The 19,280-nt window shown below is 38.9% G+C and overlaps 1 protein-coding gene across 1 annotated transcript in view; it reads right to left on the bottom strand.

The window, feature by feature from the left end:
* Window positions 1-538: 538 nt before the first annotated feature.
* Window positions 539-19,280, bottom strand: part of pcgf3 (polycomb group ring finger 3) — a 29,882-nt gene continuing 11,140 nt past the window's right edge. The window contains exons 5-8 of the mRNA XM_079249614.1: window positions 13,052-13,140; window positions 6,429-6,566; window positions 3,263-3,343; window positions 539-848 (exon numbers count right to left, since the gene is read on the bottom strand). Coding sequence (XP_079105740.1) covers window positions 801-848; window positions 3,263-3,343; window positions 6,429-6,566; window positions 13,052-13,140 — 356 coding nt within the window. The 3' untranslated portion in view covers window positions 539-800. The remainder of the gene's footprint in view (window positions 849-3,262; window positions 3,344-6,428; window positions 6,567-13,051; window positions 13,141-19,280) is intronic.

Below are 19,280 nucleotides of genomic sequence, written 5' to 3' on the forward strand. Positions count from 1 at the left end.
CTCTTAACAGTCTAAAGTCTCTCTTCAATCTCTATAATGACATTTTATGTACAATATTGGTATATAGAACATAAATTACTACACAAAAAATTAGCCTATTCACAATTGACAATCATCAGAAATCCAATAGCAAATTAGACAGAATTGAATAAAAAAAAAAAAAAAGATCTCGAGACAACTGCCTGCTGTATAACTTTTCCATATACTTTCTGTGCTCCCAAGACAAGTGTGAAGAGATGCCTTTTTGTGTGTGTGTGTGTGTGTGTGTATACATATATATATACATATACATATATATATATACATATACATATATATATACATATACATATATATATACATATACATATGTATAAATAAAAGACTTTCCTCTTCTGCCAGCCAATGTCTGAGGGGGATGAAGTCTGCAAGAAGCTCAAAAAGACGGTCACATGATTCCCGACATCTTGTTTGCGTGTAAACAGAGCACCAGTAGTGTCTTGGTTCATGTGTCTCTTCTGTACAAAAAGTATAAATATATGCTTTCTCTCCATTTTTTTTTTTTCCAATTTTTTCCTGTTTTTCCTTTTGTTCACATATGTAGGATGTAGCGGACGAAGAAAAAAATGGTTGTTTTAGCTCCTAGAAACACGCCAGCTTTTGTCATGTCAGATGTTGATTTGCTGGCTTTTGTTGACTTTTACCGTCAGTTGTTTTGCTTGGTGTTGGTTGATAGTCTTTGCATAAATAAAAAGGTTTCGGCACAGTCCGGCCACCGGGCCGACAAATTAATAATAAAACAACCACTGGGTCCATTTTAGCTACAGCAGGTCCATCTTGGGTCTGTAATGGAGCAGGAGAGGAGATTTCTGAAAGGGAAACAAAACAAAACAAAAACGTTTTATCTTGTTGACAACAACACAACTGTAAAAAAAAAAAATAATAATAAAATAAATTGACAAACATTTACAGTTGCAGTCACAATTATTCAACCCACACTGCAAATTATGTTAATGTTCAAAATGTCCAAACTAGCAACTGTTTGCATTAACAAATCAATCAGGAAGCATTTAAATAGCTCAACACAACTAATAGAAGTGGTTTCTTCAAACTCAACAGAAAATGTTACTTTCAATGACCACTGCAGTATCAGAATAATTCAACCCCCTGAATACAAGTCTTCATACACAAATCAGGTCTGGTCTGAAGCACACCTTATACAACAAATCAAGGTGTTAGCTGAATCAGGTGTGCTTGAGATGGAACACCTCAGATACCTGGATTGTTTACTGTGATGTTGGATTGCATGTTAGAGATCAAGTCAAGAGAACTGTTCAGAACTTTCAGAGTGGAGATCAATTGCTTTGAATGAACAAAGAAAAGGATGCAAAAGATAACCAAGACATTAAATGCACCAAAAGATACAGTTGGAAATATAGTTGGCGAGTTTCCAGAAGAAACAGGGGCTATACTACCTGGATGTGGCAGAAAGAGGAAGATATCAGTGGCTGATACCAGATTTCTGAGATGGCAGGTGGTCAAAAACCCTCATCTGACTGCAAAAGACCAGTTGCAAGACTTGGTGGCAGCAGACACTGAAGTTTGTTTCCACATTAAGGTGCACATTAAGGAACATGCCTAACAGTCTCCAATTTGCTCAACACTAAAGAAGCCAAAGATGTTTTGGGATCCTGTTCTGTGGAGCGATGAAGCAAAACTGGAACCTTTCAGGCCTGCGGCTCAGCGGTTTGTCTGGAGGAGGAAGAATGAAGCAACACCTTTCCTACAGTGAAGCATAGCGGTGGAACAGTGATGCTCTGGAGCTGCTTTGCTTCCTATGGCACTGGAAACCTACAGCTTGTGGAGGGCAAGATGGATTCAATCAAAGTATCGGGAAATCCTGAAAGAAAACGGGATATCATCTGCGAAGAAGCTGAAGCTTGGGTGTCATTGGACCTTCCAAAAGGACAATGATCCCAAGCAGACCTCAAAGCCCACCAAAGCTTGGTTCAAAAGAAGTCCTGGAAGATAGAGTGGCCATCACAGTATCCTGACTTGAACTCCATTAAAGATCTTTGCTGGGGTTTGAAAAAGGCAGTTGCAGCATGCAAACCCAAAAGCATTAGTAAACTGGAGACCTTTGACCACCAGGAATGGGCTAACGTTCGACAGGAACTAGAAGCTGGTGTCTGGCTATGCATCACGTTTGCAGCAGGTCACAAACACAAAAGGGTGTTGTACTAAAAATGCTTGTGATGAAGGGGTTAAATAATCTTGAGACTGTTGTGGTTACAGAATGAGGCATTTTCTGTTGAGTTTGGAGAAACCACTTCTATTAGTTGTGTTGAGCAATTTAAATGCTTTCTGATTGATTGATTTATGCAAATTGCTGCTAGTTTATTCATTTTGCAAATAAACTGAATTTGTAGTGGGAGTTGAACAATTCTGACTGCAACTGTAGGTAAATTTATTGGCTGCATTACACTTGTTTTGTCACTTTTTGTATTCAGCTTCAGAAACCCCATGTGAAACTTTTCTGTTTTTCAGACTAAATGAGCTGTGCAGACTTTTGAAACCAAACTGTAGCATCCTCATTGAAGGCTACATGTATACCAAGGCGCTGTGTGACCATCGATGCTGCGTGGAGCTGCATGCTATTGTCTCACAACGGTAAGAAAGCTAGCTATTATATAAAATGAGTCTTCAGTAAAAACCTTTGTTTTAGTGGTTAAAGACAGAAGGGAATAGAGAGACCATTGTCCAACAAAGCATCTTACAAATACCAGAAAATAACAGAATACTGGCATGTTGCCCTGGATGCCTGAACAAAAGATTTGGTTTGTTAAAAACAGCATTGTGATTGGTCTTTGTTGATGATGCCTTCAAGCACTGCATGAAAATTAAACTCTTTCTGGTAAAAACCAACCAAGAACTTGATCAACAGTATACATTTTAAGTTTTTCCATAAATAATCCATTTATTATTACAAATGTTTCGGTTTGTGATATATAAAACGCCAACTATTTTGTTTTATGTTTTGCATGTTGGGGAAAAAACAAAATATTTCCTTTAAAAAAAAAAAGTCTTTAAACTTTAGACTTACATACGATACATCCCACTAAAGAGATATGGGGAGTAATTTTATGTTAATAAATTAGATTTAAGTACATGCATCAAATTAAGTCAGAACTTGAATGCATCATACATAAACCTTGAAACAGCAGACAATACTAAAGTACAAGCAGACCAACGCCAGTGTTTGACATTTTGAAGCAACACTTACCTTAAATCTCCATCTTGTTACAACAACAAATTTCAAAGTGTGGTCCTTTCCCAAGATTTCTTCATTGCATAAAATATCCAGCTGTAAAAGCAGAGAGGGAAGGAAAATTACTGAATGATACCAAAGACGTTCAGGTAGTAAACATCCATATTCTTTAATAAAACCGCAATATGAGAAAAAGGGATTTTAAATTCGGCTGCTTGTCTTTGGATCTGAGCAGTGATGAGGAAGCACAACCTGCCTAGCCACACTCAGACAATGTACTCCCATATTTCCCCTCTACTCAGACGTCTCTGCTTCCTGTGAAAAGCTCATTTGGACATGAAGAGGCCTCTGGTTGCTGCGCAGATAATACTAAGGTTCAATATTGAACACGCGACCAGCTCAAAGAATCTACCACCCCCTGTGAATCGGCATTGATATTCTGCTGAGCAGCGCCTCACATCTGCCAGTCAATACTGTGAGGGAGAGGGGGAGGGAGAGCCAGAGCGAAAGCTGTGGGAGAACACTGTCACGGCGCCACCTGCTGGTTCTAACCAGACGTTTATGCACCAACAGAGATGCTCTGATTTGGTCCAGTGCAGAAATGAGTTTGTAATAACGTCCAGAGTTTGTGTCAAAGTGAAAGATTTTCAGCTTTGAAATCCATTAATAACCTTTTGTAACGCTGTACAGTTTTAGGAAAATGTTCATCCTTAACCCCTTATTGATAACATCACAAACATATTATCTAGATATATATGACAATAGTACATTCCAGGATTTTACTTACATTGTACAAGGTTATTTACCTCTTCTTGCAATGGTTTTGCAGATATTTTTAATTGATACTGTTCTGTTTGTTTGTGTTATAAACACTAATGTACACGGAATGTGCAACAACTACATTTCCCAAGTTGGGATTAATAAAGTACTTCTATTTTATTGTTTTATTTTTCACTGCCTTTCAAGACAGAATTGTAGAAAACAGCCTTAGCCATGTCTACAGCTTGGTTTGTAATACATAAAGTTAGTACATGTGATGCCAATACTTTTTCTAGTTATGATTATTTAACTAAAACCATATGCTAACACTGGTTCTTATAATTCTCCCAGGTAAATGAAAACATACATGAAAAGTTTTGGTTTCTTCTTAATGCAAACAGAGTTCAAACTTGTGCTGGGAAAAGGCTGAAATTTGCATGATTTTAAGTGAATAACACTAAAACCAATGAGCTGCCTTTTAACACATTAGCTGCTAAATATTTCATGTACATTTTAACTTAAACATTTATAGGATAAAACACTACAGAATACAACGATGAATGTCAGGATCTTCAATTTAAAAAAATCTGTTTTATATTTCAAATAACTTTCAGAAATTATGACAAATATTCTTAAATGCAATAATAACAAATATCCTTTTTGTTGGTTAATTTGAGCTTTAAAAAAACATTTGAAAATTAACAAAATTTAAAACATTTTAAACATTCTCAAAAACTGATTTAATTCAATTTAGCAAAGATAAATCAATCTAGGATTTGATGCAGAAACAACTACACTACAATCAGAAGAATGGTGTTAGGTGAGGGTGTCAGGCTTGGGTAAAAGAAAAGAAGTATGAGCAAAAAGCTTAGATTTTCATCAATAAATGCTAAATATTCATTCATTCATTCATTCATTCATTCATTCATCCATTGAATGCTAAATATTATATTTCATAATGAAAGAAAGTACAGAAAATCAGTTTCTCAGCAATTACAGAGCAAATCAGGAATCTTTTTTGGGGGGAAAAACAGATTTCATTTGATGTTAAAGAGGACATTTGTTCAGGTGTTCAACAAAGACAGCTGCAAGAGCCAGCATCTGTGATGGTATGAGGGAGCATCAATGTCCATTGTGTGGATTACTTTATATGTGTGAAAGTAGCACTGATCCAGAGGTGGATGTTTGGGAGCACCATGTTCTACCACCACGGTAGTAATATCTTTTCCCAGGTGGTCTGGTTATTTCAGTAGAATGAAGCCAAAGCTCGTTCTGCAACACTCCAGGCAGTGTCTCTGCATACATAATGTGTGTGTGACTGGGCAGCCTGCAGTCCACATCTTAGACTGTAAGACTGTGGACATCTTCTATTCAAACAAGAATGAACACAGAATCCACTGAAATACTGCAACTATTAAGATCCACTGCTCTTAAATGGTTTCAGTCTAATTTAAAGAAAGAATGATGCAACAGGGAGGTAAACATGCTTCTCATCAAACTCATTTTGAGTTTGTTGCATCACTAAATTGTAATCAAAATATAAATATAATGGATTTTCTAAGTGAAGACGCTGAGAATTTAGTTCTGTTTTAGTATCTAACATTATTCTCAGAAGACTTGTGTTAAAAGTTTGTGTCTCTCAGTTTTCTTCTCTCTCTGAATTATTAACGAATGCTCTTCCTGCTCAGACGCGCAGATGTGTGGCATAACCACAATAGTGGGTTTGCAAACATGAGCCTTGACTAAGTGGTGCGCCATTCTCCCCAACAAAGCAGCGAGTTGTGAAGCTGCGCATTTGGCTCGGCGCTGAAAGCTGAATCGCTTCGAACATCTTTTCATACTCAGAAAATAGCACAACAATAGCTAGCAGAGAGGAAGCGTCCGCCTCGCCACCGTTGTGTTACGGAGGCCGATGATATGATGGAGCCTTCCCACTCATCTGTGTGTCAGCCAAAAAAAATAAATAAAACACAACAGAGAAAATGGGAAAATAGAGGAAAAGAAGGCCACTGTGGTGATTTTTCACAGCCATCTAAAAATCCATCTGTCAAATTCATCGCCCACTCTCCCTCCTGCTGCTCTGAATGAGGAGACAATATATGGAACAATTACATATCATAAGGGCTTGTTTTCATGCTAAACATGACAAACACAAAGGCTGAATACAAGTCAGAGCAGGAAAATGTTCAAATCTGACTTTTGTGTAATTTTATGTATTTAAGTAAACTTTCTGGCTCAAACCACCCAAAGATTTCAGACGTTTCAGAGTTTTGCTTTGAAAAGAAAAACGAATGGGATCATTCATTTTCCCTCCTGAATTAGCGCCCTCGGTCTCCGTTTCACATTAAAACCTGCTTTTACAATGTGAAGCTGTTCTCCTGGCGCTGCCCTACAGGCTGTTGGAGCGTGCCGCGGTAGGTACCTCATTAAACGATGTCAGGTTAAGCTTTTTGGCGATGAATTTCTTCAGGTGGAGGACCGTTGCTTGTGCTGAACAGCGAATCCACTTGCGTTTCAGACCCCGAAGTTTGCTGCTGTTGCACTCCAAGCAAATGCTGACCTGTTGGGACACACACACACACACACAGACACACACACACACACACAATTAATCGTGATCAATAGCATTCTACGTACAGTGGTGACGTCGCTGGAGTCATGAAGAACAATAACCAGCCAGTGACGGAACTCTGATTTTACATTATAAACCATCCTGTTTTTAATTGTAAAACCTGAAGATAAAAATCTCACCATGCCGGAAGAATTTAGAGACAGATAAAAAAAAACAAAAACCTCTAAACATGCATCATTTTTGCTCTCCTCTGACCAGGCTTTCCATCAAGCTGCTTTTCCTTTTGTCTAAGACATTGCTCCTCTTTAACCCTCGCTTCTTCTGCAGTTCCCACTGGAAAGCTTAACATTACTTTAATTGGATGAATAACTTGAATTTTGAACTGGTGCTTTTTTGGCACAATTATTGTTTTTACATTGAACAAATATAGTTTAATTTAATAACTTAATTTTAATACAATGACTGCTCTCAGAGTCATAAAAATAGTTGAGAATGCCTCACTTGTCTGTTAACTAGTGCAACCGGAGGTAGACGTGAATGGAAGGTGCAATAAAAAAAAATTTCCCCAGTCAGAAGATGGAAACTGTCTAATACAATTCATTATTTCAAGAAATTCCAAAAAAAAAAGGAGTTAGGAAAAGACTATTAACACTATTATTCTATCAAACAGTATTTTAGCCACTGCCATGTCATAACGATCAATTTTAGCTGTTATATTGTATAAAAACCTTTAGAAAAACCACAAAAGCAGTTGTACGTGATCAAAAAGTCTAATATCCGCCCTGGTTATATTACACTTTAATCATTCACTTTGAGGCTAATCAAGTATTGACAACTTCTAAAGAGGCAGACTTTATGTGAGAGAAGGCTGAAGTGGAATAAATCAGGTTGTTGTAAACATTGATTTGAGACCTTAGAAAATGGTTAATTTAGGTCTCTATCAAACCTAATAACTGGCTAATAGCTATTTATGATAGTTTAACATGTTACCATAACCATGTCTGACTCTGTGAAGGCTTCATTGTATGAAGTCAAAACTTACAACAGTGAAAATGCAGAACATTAACTGAGGCACTAAATAACGTTTGAACTAATGTTTATGGAAAGGAGAGCATGCGTGAAAGGGCCTGTAGAACAGCATAACAACTTAAACATAAAGGACCAGAAACATAAAGGACCAGAATTTGATGTTTAAGTCATTACTCTGCTTTTACAGCACATCTCACTGAAGCAACACTGTCAACAATGCTTGTTGCTTTGGCTTCTTTCATGCGGCTCACTTTCACCGCCACTGGCTGGTGCACTTGTTTTCTCCCAGAGGTGACATGGTAGGTGGTTTTGGCAGTCAGTGGTTGCAGAAGCCTGAATGCATTATCGCTACTGGGCCTCTGCCCTTCACATTTTAAGAGGGAAAAAAAACAGCATTTCTTTATGTGTGTGTGTGTCCGTCTGTCTCTTCACATCCACTGTGGAGAGATGAGGAACAGACATTAACCCGATTTCTGTTTAAACTTGTAATTCCTCTCCATGCTCAAATGCACACTGGCACCAGATCACTGCAAAGCCTAGCCTTCAATAAGCAATGCCTAACATGGTAATATATTCCTTTTCCAGTCGCGGTGGCAATGAGAGAAGATCATAATGTGAATAAAAGCAGGACCGGTGATCTGGACTCTGTGGCGGCTTCACAGCAGGCTGCAGCAGTTTCATTACATTACAGTACATTAATGGTAAGCCAGTGGAGCCGAGCACGGCTGCTACAACTAAACACACAGATGTAGTAATGCAATAGTGAGACACATCAAGAAAATATCATGTGTGCTTTTTGCGTCATGCAGCGAGAGCTTCAGGCTCCTAACTGAGCCCTGCATCCTTGTAGATGTCTGATGCAACATTTCTATCTGTAGTGTCCTTAAACCTTTTTGTGTGCAAAATAAAGTTTGACTGTGTGACTTTTGAGCGTCAGACTTGTACAAATTCAGGTCATAGTTTGGAGCAAAGCCACTTTTTTTTTTCCCCCCCCTAAGCTAAATGTAGCTTTTCAACTCGTACTCACTTGGGGAACATTAGCCTAAAACCAAAAATCCAGGAGATATTTTCCTTTACTGAAATTGTGCCAGTGGGAATGAGTGGCAGATGTGTGAGCATAAATCTCTCTACACTTTTCTCTAGAAGACTGTCCTGGGACCTACGTGATATAAAACACAGTCAGACCACACAGCCTTAGGTCTACCCTACCTTAGCCTGTAACAGCCCCAGTATTGTATATTTGTTGTTCAATTGTATTTCCAAGCGATGGTCATTTCTAAAGGCCTTTACAGAACAACTTTGAATATTTCGTCCAAATAATTCGCACAGCAAAATTTTTTATTGGATCAGTATAAAGTCAATGGGAACGTTAATTTCAGTCACAAAATTTTTACCAACGGTTTTACAAGTTTTAATTTTTTTTAAACTGAAGTTGATTTTCTTTTTGTTTTTTAATATTCACATCCGACAGATATCTAATCGACCAAACAGAGAAGGCGTGTTGACTGATAGATCATCGGTTGCGAGCTATGCAGGTGTCACTTTCGCTGTTATTTCATACAAACTTTGCATCATTGTGGCGGAGCGTCTTTAATATTTCTTCTCTGCTTCTTAAAGCAAAGAGCTAGCAGATAAAGCAGATCCTCAAACTGTTCCACGGACATCCAAAAGTCTGTCTGAAAGTGGCCATGGTCCTGGATTAAACAATGAAACTCCCCAAATTCTCTTCTCTTTTCTAGAACAGGATGTAGGCTACCCAATGCCTCTTTTAGCCACGTTGCAAGTTTGGTTTATTTGTGTGTTTTTTCTTGTTTTTATTAGAACTTTTCTTTTATTTCCCAATTTCACATCACACTTTGTTTGCGTAAACAAACATTAATAATTCATCTCCGAATTATTCACAATTTAATGTCGTTTATACTCATCGGCCCCAGTTTGTGATAGGCCTTAAGAATACATCCACACAAAGACAGAACCAGTTTTGTTTTTAAAAAAAGATGTAACCATTTCATGAAATACGCACAGGCCTGTCACAATAGCAAATTTTGCCATGCAATTAATTGTCTCAGAAATTATTGCGATAAATGATAATATTGCGCTAAGCAATAATTGGTGTCATTTCAAGACCATTTTCGACTAAAATAACAATAATGCCATAATAATTCAAGTACACCCTTTCAAAGATCAACATACTTTAATTTCTAAAGAACATTTAGATCGATGTGCAGACTAGTTTATGCTCATCCAGTCCCCAGTCTGCTAAAACAGATCAGGGTTTCATCTGGGGTTTTGGCAACGTGGTTTTATGTCATTTTTCATGTCATTGTAAAGTTGTGGAATTGCCATTTGTAACATGCATGTTCATCCAGACAATTTATACTGGCTGTGAAATGTTAGCAACAATTTTCAAAATGTTGTCTTTTTTTTAACAACATTAAAGGGCAGCATCTCTTTCCCGACCACTCTGAGTGCACACAATGTTGCACTGTTTTCCTTGTGTTTAATCGGTCGGTTAAACACCCAAGTGATCGTGGACTGTCGGGAAGATGGAGCTAGCCTGTTTGTTGAGGTCTTTTTTCCCAGCTGGGAAAACTGCAGTTAATGGTTGTGTTTTAAGTGCGGATGGAAGCTTGTTGTATTGCTGTGTTTATTTAATATTGTCTTAAAACAAATGCAGCCTTCATGCTCAAAAGAAAGGCAAATGAAAATTATTGCGTCCAGCAAACTTATTGCATGCATTTTTTCTTATTGTGCATTTTAACTAACTTATTGCGACAGGCCTAAATACGCATCTACATAAAAATCACTGAAAACACGATGGGAAAGTAATTCCGAACCCTATCAAGGCCCACTATCACGCAGGAATTAGATGATATCTGCCAGGTCTGTACGGGGCGCTCTAATGCTGCCATGGAAATACACTAAACCCTTATATCAACCCATTAAGAATTCAAGTGAAATCATGTGATCGGTTTATCGTATCGTGACATACGCACCTACTTTCCTGTAAAAGCACCACCCTATCAATTATACACACCAGACTGTTGGGATTTTTGTTCATACATGCCTGAAGCAGAATTGTGCAGAAATCAGCAGACAACCTGCAAGCAGGGCATCAGCCTTATTAAATGGGTATCACCTTCAGGTCCCTCCCCACAGAGATGTTATCAAAAAGGTGACCCTGGCACAGACTTCATACTTTATCTGGAAAAAAATAACTTGTGAGATGTTTTCATGCTCTGCTGATAATGTAGGTTACTGTGATTGTAGTTTTGTGCATGTAACAGTGAAATTAGCTTTTCCTAGACCGCCTCATCTAACATTCCCACACACATATACACACACACCCCTCAAGGTTACACTCTGAAAGGTCGTCCAGAAGGCAGCATGGAAGTGTTCTGGAAATCGGCCACGCGTGTCGAAACGCCTGCCGACTCTCGCATCTGTGTGAAGGGAGAGGGGAGGGAGACAGTGTCATAGTTTCAACTTTCTTCCAAAGCTTTAGCTTCTTTTGTTTTTCCTTTCTTTGCTCAGAAATGCATCTTTTTCATTTGAAGTTGATCGCTCTCAAAGGCCTCCTGCTTTCATACTGTTGTTTACCTTTTATCGTTGCTCCGACTTCTGGCCTCTGGATGAATTATATATCATTAAGTCTCCTCATAGTTTGATGGAAATTGGAATAAACTAACTAAGTGCCAAGCAAAGGAAGTTATTGTCATATGGGAAACTATTCATTGCATTTAGCGTTCCTCACAGGACACATTGAACTGGAGGAAAGAGCATTTAAAAACAATGCTCCAGTTGGAATTAGCAGGAAAACCAGCTCGTGTTTAGGGAGATGGTCTAATTAAGCTAAAGTGAATCAATATTAAATTATCCTGAGGAGAGCACTCAGATATAAACAGCTTAATCTCAAACTAAAGAATATTTACTGCATCATTCTACATTTTATGATGTCATTAAAAGATACAAGACAACAGCGCTGTACAGACAAAAAGGACCTTTATACCTTTATTCTTTACTGGAGAGCACCTGCATGAAGTTCTTTAGATTATATAGAAGATGAAGTGCTTATATGACTTCAATAACAATGATTTATAATCTAAACTAGTATTTTGATGCATTGTGCATTACGTAGCTTTTTACTGGTGGTTATAGTCTCAACTACAAAGTGAAAAATGTGCACGTCATTTCATAACCATCTCCCTTCCTCCATCCGCCCTCCACCTCCAGCAGTTTCCTTTCTTCCTGTTCTGATGAGACTCACCTTTTCAATCACCTCACATGTAATTCCCTCCACATCCTGCAATTTTACAATCACCTCATCACCCTGCCTGGTGACTTGTTACCATCAGCGGCTATTTTTCCCTCTCAATCCTGCAATTTCTCCCTCTTTTATAAGTCATCTCATATTTCTCTGCTCTCTCCCCTCCACCTCTCTCCGTGACATTTGACATCACTGCATTCAGAGTGGAGCATTAAATATTCTGCGTGCATTTTGCACCACTGCTGAAATTACAAAAGGGCAGGATCTTCACCCACGTCGTGTCAGCCGATTTTTCCCTGCAAAGAAGCGGCTCTTTGGAGATGGCTGGCTTGTATTTTTGGTTGTTGCGGTTTTTAATCACCTTGAATCTCATTTTCTGATGGAATGAAACAAACAAGTTTGAGTCATTAAATCAAACTATCTGTCCAGCAACAACCTCAAATTTATCCCCTCTTGTATCAGCTACTTTGCAGAACTTAGAAATGAAAATATCATTTTGTGGAAATGGAAATGCGACTGATAGGTGGCAGTGATGTGAAGCCGCACCGTCTGTATGAAGACATCAAACAACCCAGACAACAAAAGAAGCCAGTAATTGTAAATCAGCCTGGGAAACCACAAGGGAGGTACTTTTATAAAAAGCAATAATTGTTGCTCAAGCTTTTAAGTTTATTGTACCAACAATTATCACAAACACTAGTTTCATCCCATTGGGCATTCATCTCTGACAGAGCGCTTTGTAATCCTTAATTATTTACCCAATTTGCTTCCAATCTGTGAAGCAAAAGAGAGACCAATCCTCACCACTTCACTGAAAACTATATCATTTACTTCCATGATCATACCTTTAGTGGTACATAACCATGCAAATAGTTCTTACACATCTGACCGTCGCAGAAAAAGGAAGATGTCAAATATTCAACATTTCTTTCCACAAACAATCTCCCTGTTTTTGTGTGAATAATCCACTCGCCCTGCTGTCAACAGTTGCTTCAGAAAAACGTAGTTTAAATTAAAAACTGTCGACAGCAGTTTCTGGGGGATTAAGTTATCTCAAAGCAATAAGAAGAAAAAAAAAGCTTTTCTTTTATTTGACTAAAGAGAGGCTGTTATTGTGGAAGGTCCCAGAGGAGAAAAGAGGAAATAAATTGGTTTCCATCAGGAAAAGAAGCCTTACCTGCTCGTCACTACGGTGATAGTCGTTGTCCTCCTCGGGTTTCTCCTCTCCTGCCTCCTTATTGGCCGTGTCCTCTGATTTGGCATCGCCTGTTTGGGAAAGCAAAGGCAGGAAATGTCTACAATTTATATCTGTAAGAAGAAATTATGTATCGCTGTTGTGCATTTGTTTTTGCTGCAGTCAACCTGCTGTTAAGTTAAGTCATGAGGTTTTAGCAGAGCTGATGTGCACGATGCTCCAGTTGTAATTAAGATATGTCTAGGAAACAGGCGTGTTGTCTATAAACCACCTGTGCCTGCTAGAGCATAAAACCACCTGCAGAGGTCCATTTACAAGGCAAGTGCATGTCTTGTGGTGCCAAAGCATATTTTTATGTGATGTGAAAGATGCAACTACAACACAGGTGGAAAGAAGAAACACAATGAAGCTATTCTCCAATTTCATAAACCAAGAGGAGCTTCTGACTGACGACATCTAGTTGAGCTTTTTCTTCCAACAAAACATAAGCAGAGATGTAAATCGGAATAAAATTTCCCTTTTTCAATATCTGTGCTCCTGGTAAGGCATTCAGTGTGGACTTTCAGGACTATGAAACTGTTGCAGAATGGAGGTTCTGGTTTTCTGTCACAATTTGCAATAGCAAGCCAGGGCGGCTCTAGAAAACTTGTGATGTGGGGCCCGCTATGGGTACAGACCACGAAAAGGGGTGGTAAATGAAGGGTAGAGGGTCAGGCTAGATTTTAGAAAATAATTCCTAATTACAATAACATTAAGATATTATAAGAATAACGGACGATTCTTCACACCATAACACAACACAATGAAAAAACAAAACAAAGTTTGTGTAGTGTGATGCTTCGCCAAGTCCAATGTAAGACAGAAAGACTGTTTTCCCTCTGAGCCCATTTTGGGCTGTATCCAGTTTTTAATCTATTATTGATCTCGACTGCAGGCAGGCCTACCCCTTAAAGCTCAGTCTAAGTGTTTGAGTTTTCCGTGTCATGATGTCAACTGCTTTTTGCACATAAACAGAGTCTAAGACATCTCAGCAACTGATAGAACTACAGATACCACAGCACCAATGTGTTCAGGAAAGCTGAGGTTAGAGTAAACATTTCTTTATGGATTTTCTCGTTGGCTGTGATATTGTGGTGCAGTAGTGTTGATGTGAAACTTGGTTATGAGAGTCAAAATTGTGTTGCTCTGATGAAATTGCCACGCATGTGAGTATTGCTTTTCTGTAACCTTTAAAAGAAAAAAAACAACGAAGAAATTCAGTCATTTCTTCCTGGATTTGGTGGTAATAACTCGCCGTTTGCGTGTGTCTCTGTGAATGTGTGTGGACGGTTTACTCCTGCTCAGACTGCAGATGAGATTGTGTTCACCCCTCTGTGACTGTTTTCTGTCGGGGCCAACTGTTACCAATTCCTGGGAGTATTACAGAGCTTTCTCCACTGTCTCTATGGCGATTGTCTCCAGTCAGCCTAGCTTATTGCTTTTCAGGAGGGACTCGCTCTTATCGCATTTAACCTTCAAACGACCCCTGAGCGACTCTCAGACATGAAGTCCAGGTTTGTGTTTCAGGTGATGGGATTGGTGAAAAGGAGGACTGGGGAGTTAAAAGCCCGGCTTCTTAAAAGTTTTCCTTTGTCTCTCCTTGTTCAGTAGGACAATCTGCCTCTGTCGCTTTTATGATTTATGGGGTTGTTTAGATCCCAAAGGCTTGCACAACATGGAATGGGAGTTTCTAATGCCAGGGAAGAGAAAAGGTTCCTTACTTATCATTGCTCCTTTTCCATCCATCTTTTCATGTTCAATGCTCAAGAAAGAAGGGAATTTAGAAAAATAAGCTTGTTGCGTGCAGAAGGAAGCAGAGTTTTTGTTTTGCTAGTGTCAAGCAGAGCTTAACAAGTCAGTGTTTGCACTTAAAAGTGAACCGAACAGATGTTGACTTAACAATCAAGACTCTCGATGTTGTCAGTAGTTATAAAATGATGGGCTTGCAGTGCATGCTGTGTGTTTTCTGTTTTATATCAGATGTATTTGAGACGGCTATTAAATGTTTTTCAAATAAATCCAACAACACTGAAAAAAGATTTTTCTATTGTTCCTCCTCCATATATATGTTCTGACTGATATCACCTTCTGTTTTATCTGTAGAGATGTATAAGGATGAGATAAGGACCTGGAGGTTCTCTCTAGCGCTATCACACTATGTTTGTAACTTACAGCCAATCAGATAACAGGCAGACTGTCTGCTGCCAAAGAACAACAAATATTTCACAAACACTTTCATGGCTAAGTAATGTACAGGATGCCCCCATATATCCTGCTCAATTATAACCTCATTGTTACTCTGCCTGGCAGCTGGCTCATTCTGTGAATGTGTATTTAAGCATAGCCGCTGTCCTTGAGGAAAATGTCCAAATGAGCTTCTTTGTTCCCAGTCTTCCCTTTTCAACTCATAATTTTTCTCATCTCCTTTTATTGCCTCTTTTAGACGAGCAGAAAAAAAGAAAAAAAGAAGCATAATGGTTAAAAGTGAACATTTGCATCACTGACGCAGAACAGATTTTACTGATAATGTTAGCTTAACAAGTGAACATGGCTTTACAATAGTTTGTGTTGTTTTGCCTGAACTGTTCCATTTCCTTTCCCCTTGTCATCATCTCAAATTATGATACAGGCAATACTTGGTTTATTTATAATAACATGGAACATTTTAAAACATCTACTAAAATAAATAAATAAATAAAAGCCTCTGTGTATCAGTATCAGAAAACTATTCCACGTCTTTGGCATAATTTCAAGCTGTTGATCTGTCATGTGTGATTAAAAGGTGTGGCAGATAAGGATGTATTTTCCTCAGCCATCTGGAGGTGCAGCTTCTATTGCTGAGGGATTTTGGGTAAACAAACCAATAATTAAGTGTAAAACAGTTTAAGTTCTGGCAGAGGAAACATTAAAGTGGTCACTGCTGTGGGTAGTTAGTGCAGCGTGATCTGTTTTTTTTTTTTTTTTTTTTACATGTGTTAACTTTGGGATGCTGCTCTGAAAGAGGACCTAATGAGAGCCTCAGTTTTCTCAGATGGGAGGGTGCAGCAGGTCGGATGTAAACAAATAAGTCATATTTAAATGGTGATGAAAAGTACTGAAATAAATTCTCAAAATGACTAAACTTCTCATCTTTACAGTCTTTAATACACTCATCTATTTCAACCATTTACTGCAAGTTTCAGAAACCAAACACGCTGCATTCTTGTGCCTTTGACTGGATTATCGAACCCCTTTGTGAACATTTCACATTTAAACCCCGATCCAGGACATTTACGTTGATCTCCTTTTAGCTTGTGTTGTGTATGTATGCAGTGATGGTTTCAAACTAATGGCTTTTTCATGGAGCAGTTCATTAGGCTACTCCCCCACTTCTTAATGAACCACACACACGTACAAACATGCTTGTGCATATTAGTTTGTCGCAGACATTTTGAGCTTGGGTTAATGCCAATACTTGCCCTTTAAACATTCTGCACTGACTCATTAATATCTTTTTTTACCCATCTTTCAACTTAAGACATCTGTTTCAGCGTAGGTGGTGACATTCATTCAGCAACATCTTGTTTTTAGTTTTGTCTCAACTATCTGAGGTCCTTTCATCAGAGAAAAACCAAACCTGAAGCTGGGATATAGTCGATGTGTATGCTTGCTGCAAACAACGCAGGCGTGATGAGGCCATAACATTTCACCGCCCGAGCAGTCCGCAGCACTAGGGTTCTGAACTAGTTAAAAAAAAGGTCAATCCGCAGGCAACCCGTGGCATTTTGGTAAACAACAGTTTACCGGTCTGTTGCTAACTTTTAGGCACGAGTGTTTGTCACTGTGAAATGGGGAGTGTAAACGTACATTGGTTCAGCTGCCCCACTAGGGGGAAGTAGCGAGTAAAAGAATGTACAGCAGCTTCTTCTGTGTAAATAGAAGAAGAGAAAGGAACGGTAGAAGGAAGGAAAAGAAGTTGTTTGTGACTGGTGTTTTCGTTTTTATGGTTTTCATTTCAACAGAGCGCAGGAGACGCATGCCTTTTTACTATTCAGCCCGTCGTGAATATTGAATTCAGTTTGGCTTATAGCTAACAGTTACTTCAAGAGAAGGCCAATAAATCGCATAACATCAAGATGTCTTGTCCCTTCTCTATGAGGACTGTTAGCTATAAGCCAAACCGAATTCAACATTCACGGAAGGCTGAATAGGGAGGAACAATTATAAAAATGCTGGTAGTTACCAGCAAGGTTTGAAAGACGCTCTTCAAAACTATCCGCCATTGTGTTTTCCCTCCGATCTCCTGTTCAAGCTCTTGTTTGCATGAGCGCCTCTAGCATCCAAGCCAATATGGCACCTCGTGCATGCGACACATTACCTTGCATCAACACACGCAGCCTCCGTGCTAAAGGAACACTGAGAACCCATGGGCGCCATGATGCGTACGCATTGCCAGCAGCAAGTATATGCCAGTCCTTATGAACCTCTGCATCACCTTTCCTGACGACAGTCTGGTGTTGCTGCTTTAAATATATTTGATTTCCAGTTGGGTCAAATGTCTCCAAATGTTCTAAGAGACTTTCAACCAACTCTTCTGTAGCTCCAAAGATTTAACCTACACTCCAGCTTTTAATTTTTTTTCCTAAACAACCCAGTTATGTCCCGAGAGTAAAACTGCTGGGACAGAGAAAGTGGAAAATGTTCAAAACTTAAAGCTCACAACTTATCCAAGACAATTTAAACTGGTTTCCACCATATCTTATGTTCTGTGACACCCTTTCACTCCCTTGAAAAAAGAAAAAAATCCCTGTTCTAGGCTGACACGTCATGTATGCGTTGTTACCCCCTGGACGCAAATTAAAGCAGCCTAAGATTTTTTGTTTGCTTGCTTGTTTCCATTTTCGTAGGCTTCTGTGCAAGAACATGTATCTGTGTTTGTGTTTGCATGCTTCGCTTGAAACTGACTTCAACAATGAGGCCAGGGGAGCACTTCCACTTCCATTTGAGCCTTAATTACCAAAATCAGAGAGTGGGATTAAGTGTGCGATTAGGGCTGTTGGTGACAGCCCTCCGGATACACATCCTCACATAAACACAGACTCTCAGCAGCAAACTGGTTTGGGAAAGTCGTTGTGCATCATAACCAGCAGAGGCTCATTCTGATTGGCTGCATTTCCTTCGTCTGTACTGTTTAATGGCTTCCGCTGTTAGGTATGGTTGAGCTTTTAATGCAACTTATTAAAGGTTTGAGCTTCACTCTTCATTTAGTCCAATAAAAAGAGCGAAAGGTGACTGTTGCGGTTGTTCTGGAGATCAATTTATGGTAACATGTAAAAAACTGTATTTTCCAGAGTTAAGCCTACTTTCATTCTGAACTACATGAAGTCTGCCAGCAGGGGATGACAACACGGCTACATGTCTGTGGCCCAGCATGGAAGCAAACCAGATATGAGTCCAAGATGTGATTGTGACCTCCATTAAACCCCAGCAGGTTCTTGCACTGCATGATCAGCTCAATCAATGTGTGGCAACGACATAGAGACAAAACCAGAAGTCGTGCTTTGCTGCCTCCTCAAAAGCTTTGGTAGCTTCTCGACACTTCTTCTTTTGAATATAAGTTGCACATAATTCAGTTTGGAGCGTGTATTCATACACAATGCCTTTTTAAAAAAAGTCAATACTAATCCAATAGCAGATCGGTAAGAGCCTTTCAAATGATGATTATTACATGGATGATCACACTTTAGCAAGTTATTTAAGCCTAACCGATGCAGTGAGCAGCTTCTCATTTCTAAAGCAACCATGCTGGAAGACACATCCTGCTGTTGTGGAAAAGATGTTTGTCTGCTTCAGCAGGATCAAATTATTACTAAAACTACTAAAGCTGGGTTAAAAATTGTTCAATTCATTATTAAAAACTAGACTGATAATAGGTAACCTTTTTTGAGAAGGAATACTGGTGGAAAAAATGCCATCGGCAATCATGTTTGGTAAAATCACACTGTAAAAAAAAAAGACAAAACCAGAATTTATCAGGCTTAAATTTATGGGGGATTTGTAGTATAAGTGTGCGAACACTAGACTGGCCCACCTGCTGTCTAGATCTGGCTTCCATTGAAAATGTGTGTTGCATTATCAGATTTAATACAACAGTTTAGACCCAGGATGGTTGAGCAACTGAATTTGGACATCA

Source organism: Telmatherina bonti (assembly GCF_933228915.1).
Source record: "Telmatherina bonti genome assembly, chromosome: 12".
Classification (NCBI taxonomy): Eukaryota; Metazoa; Chordata; class Actinopteri; order Atheriniformes; family Telmatherinidae; genus Telmatherina; species Telmatherina bonti.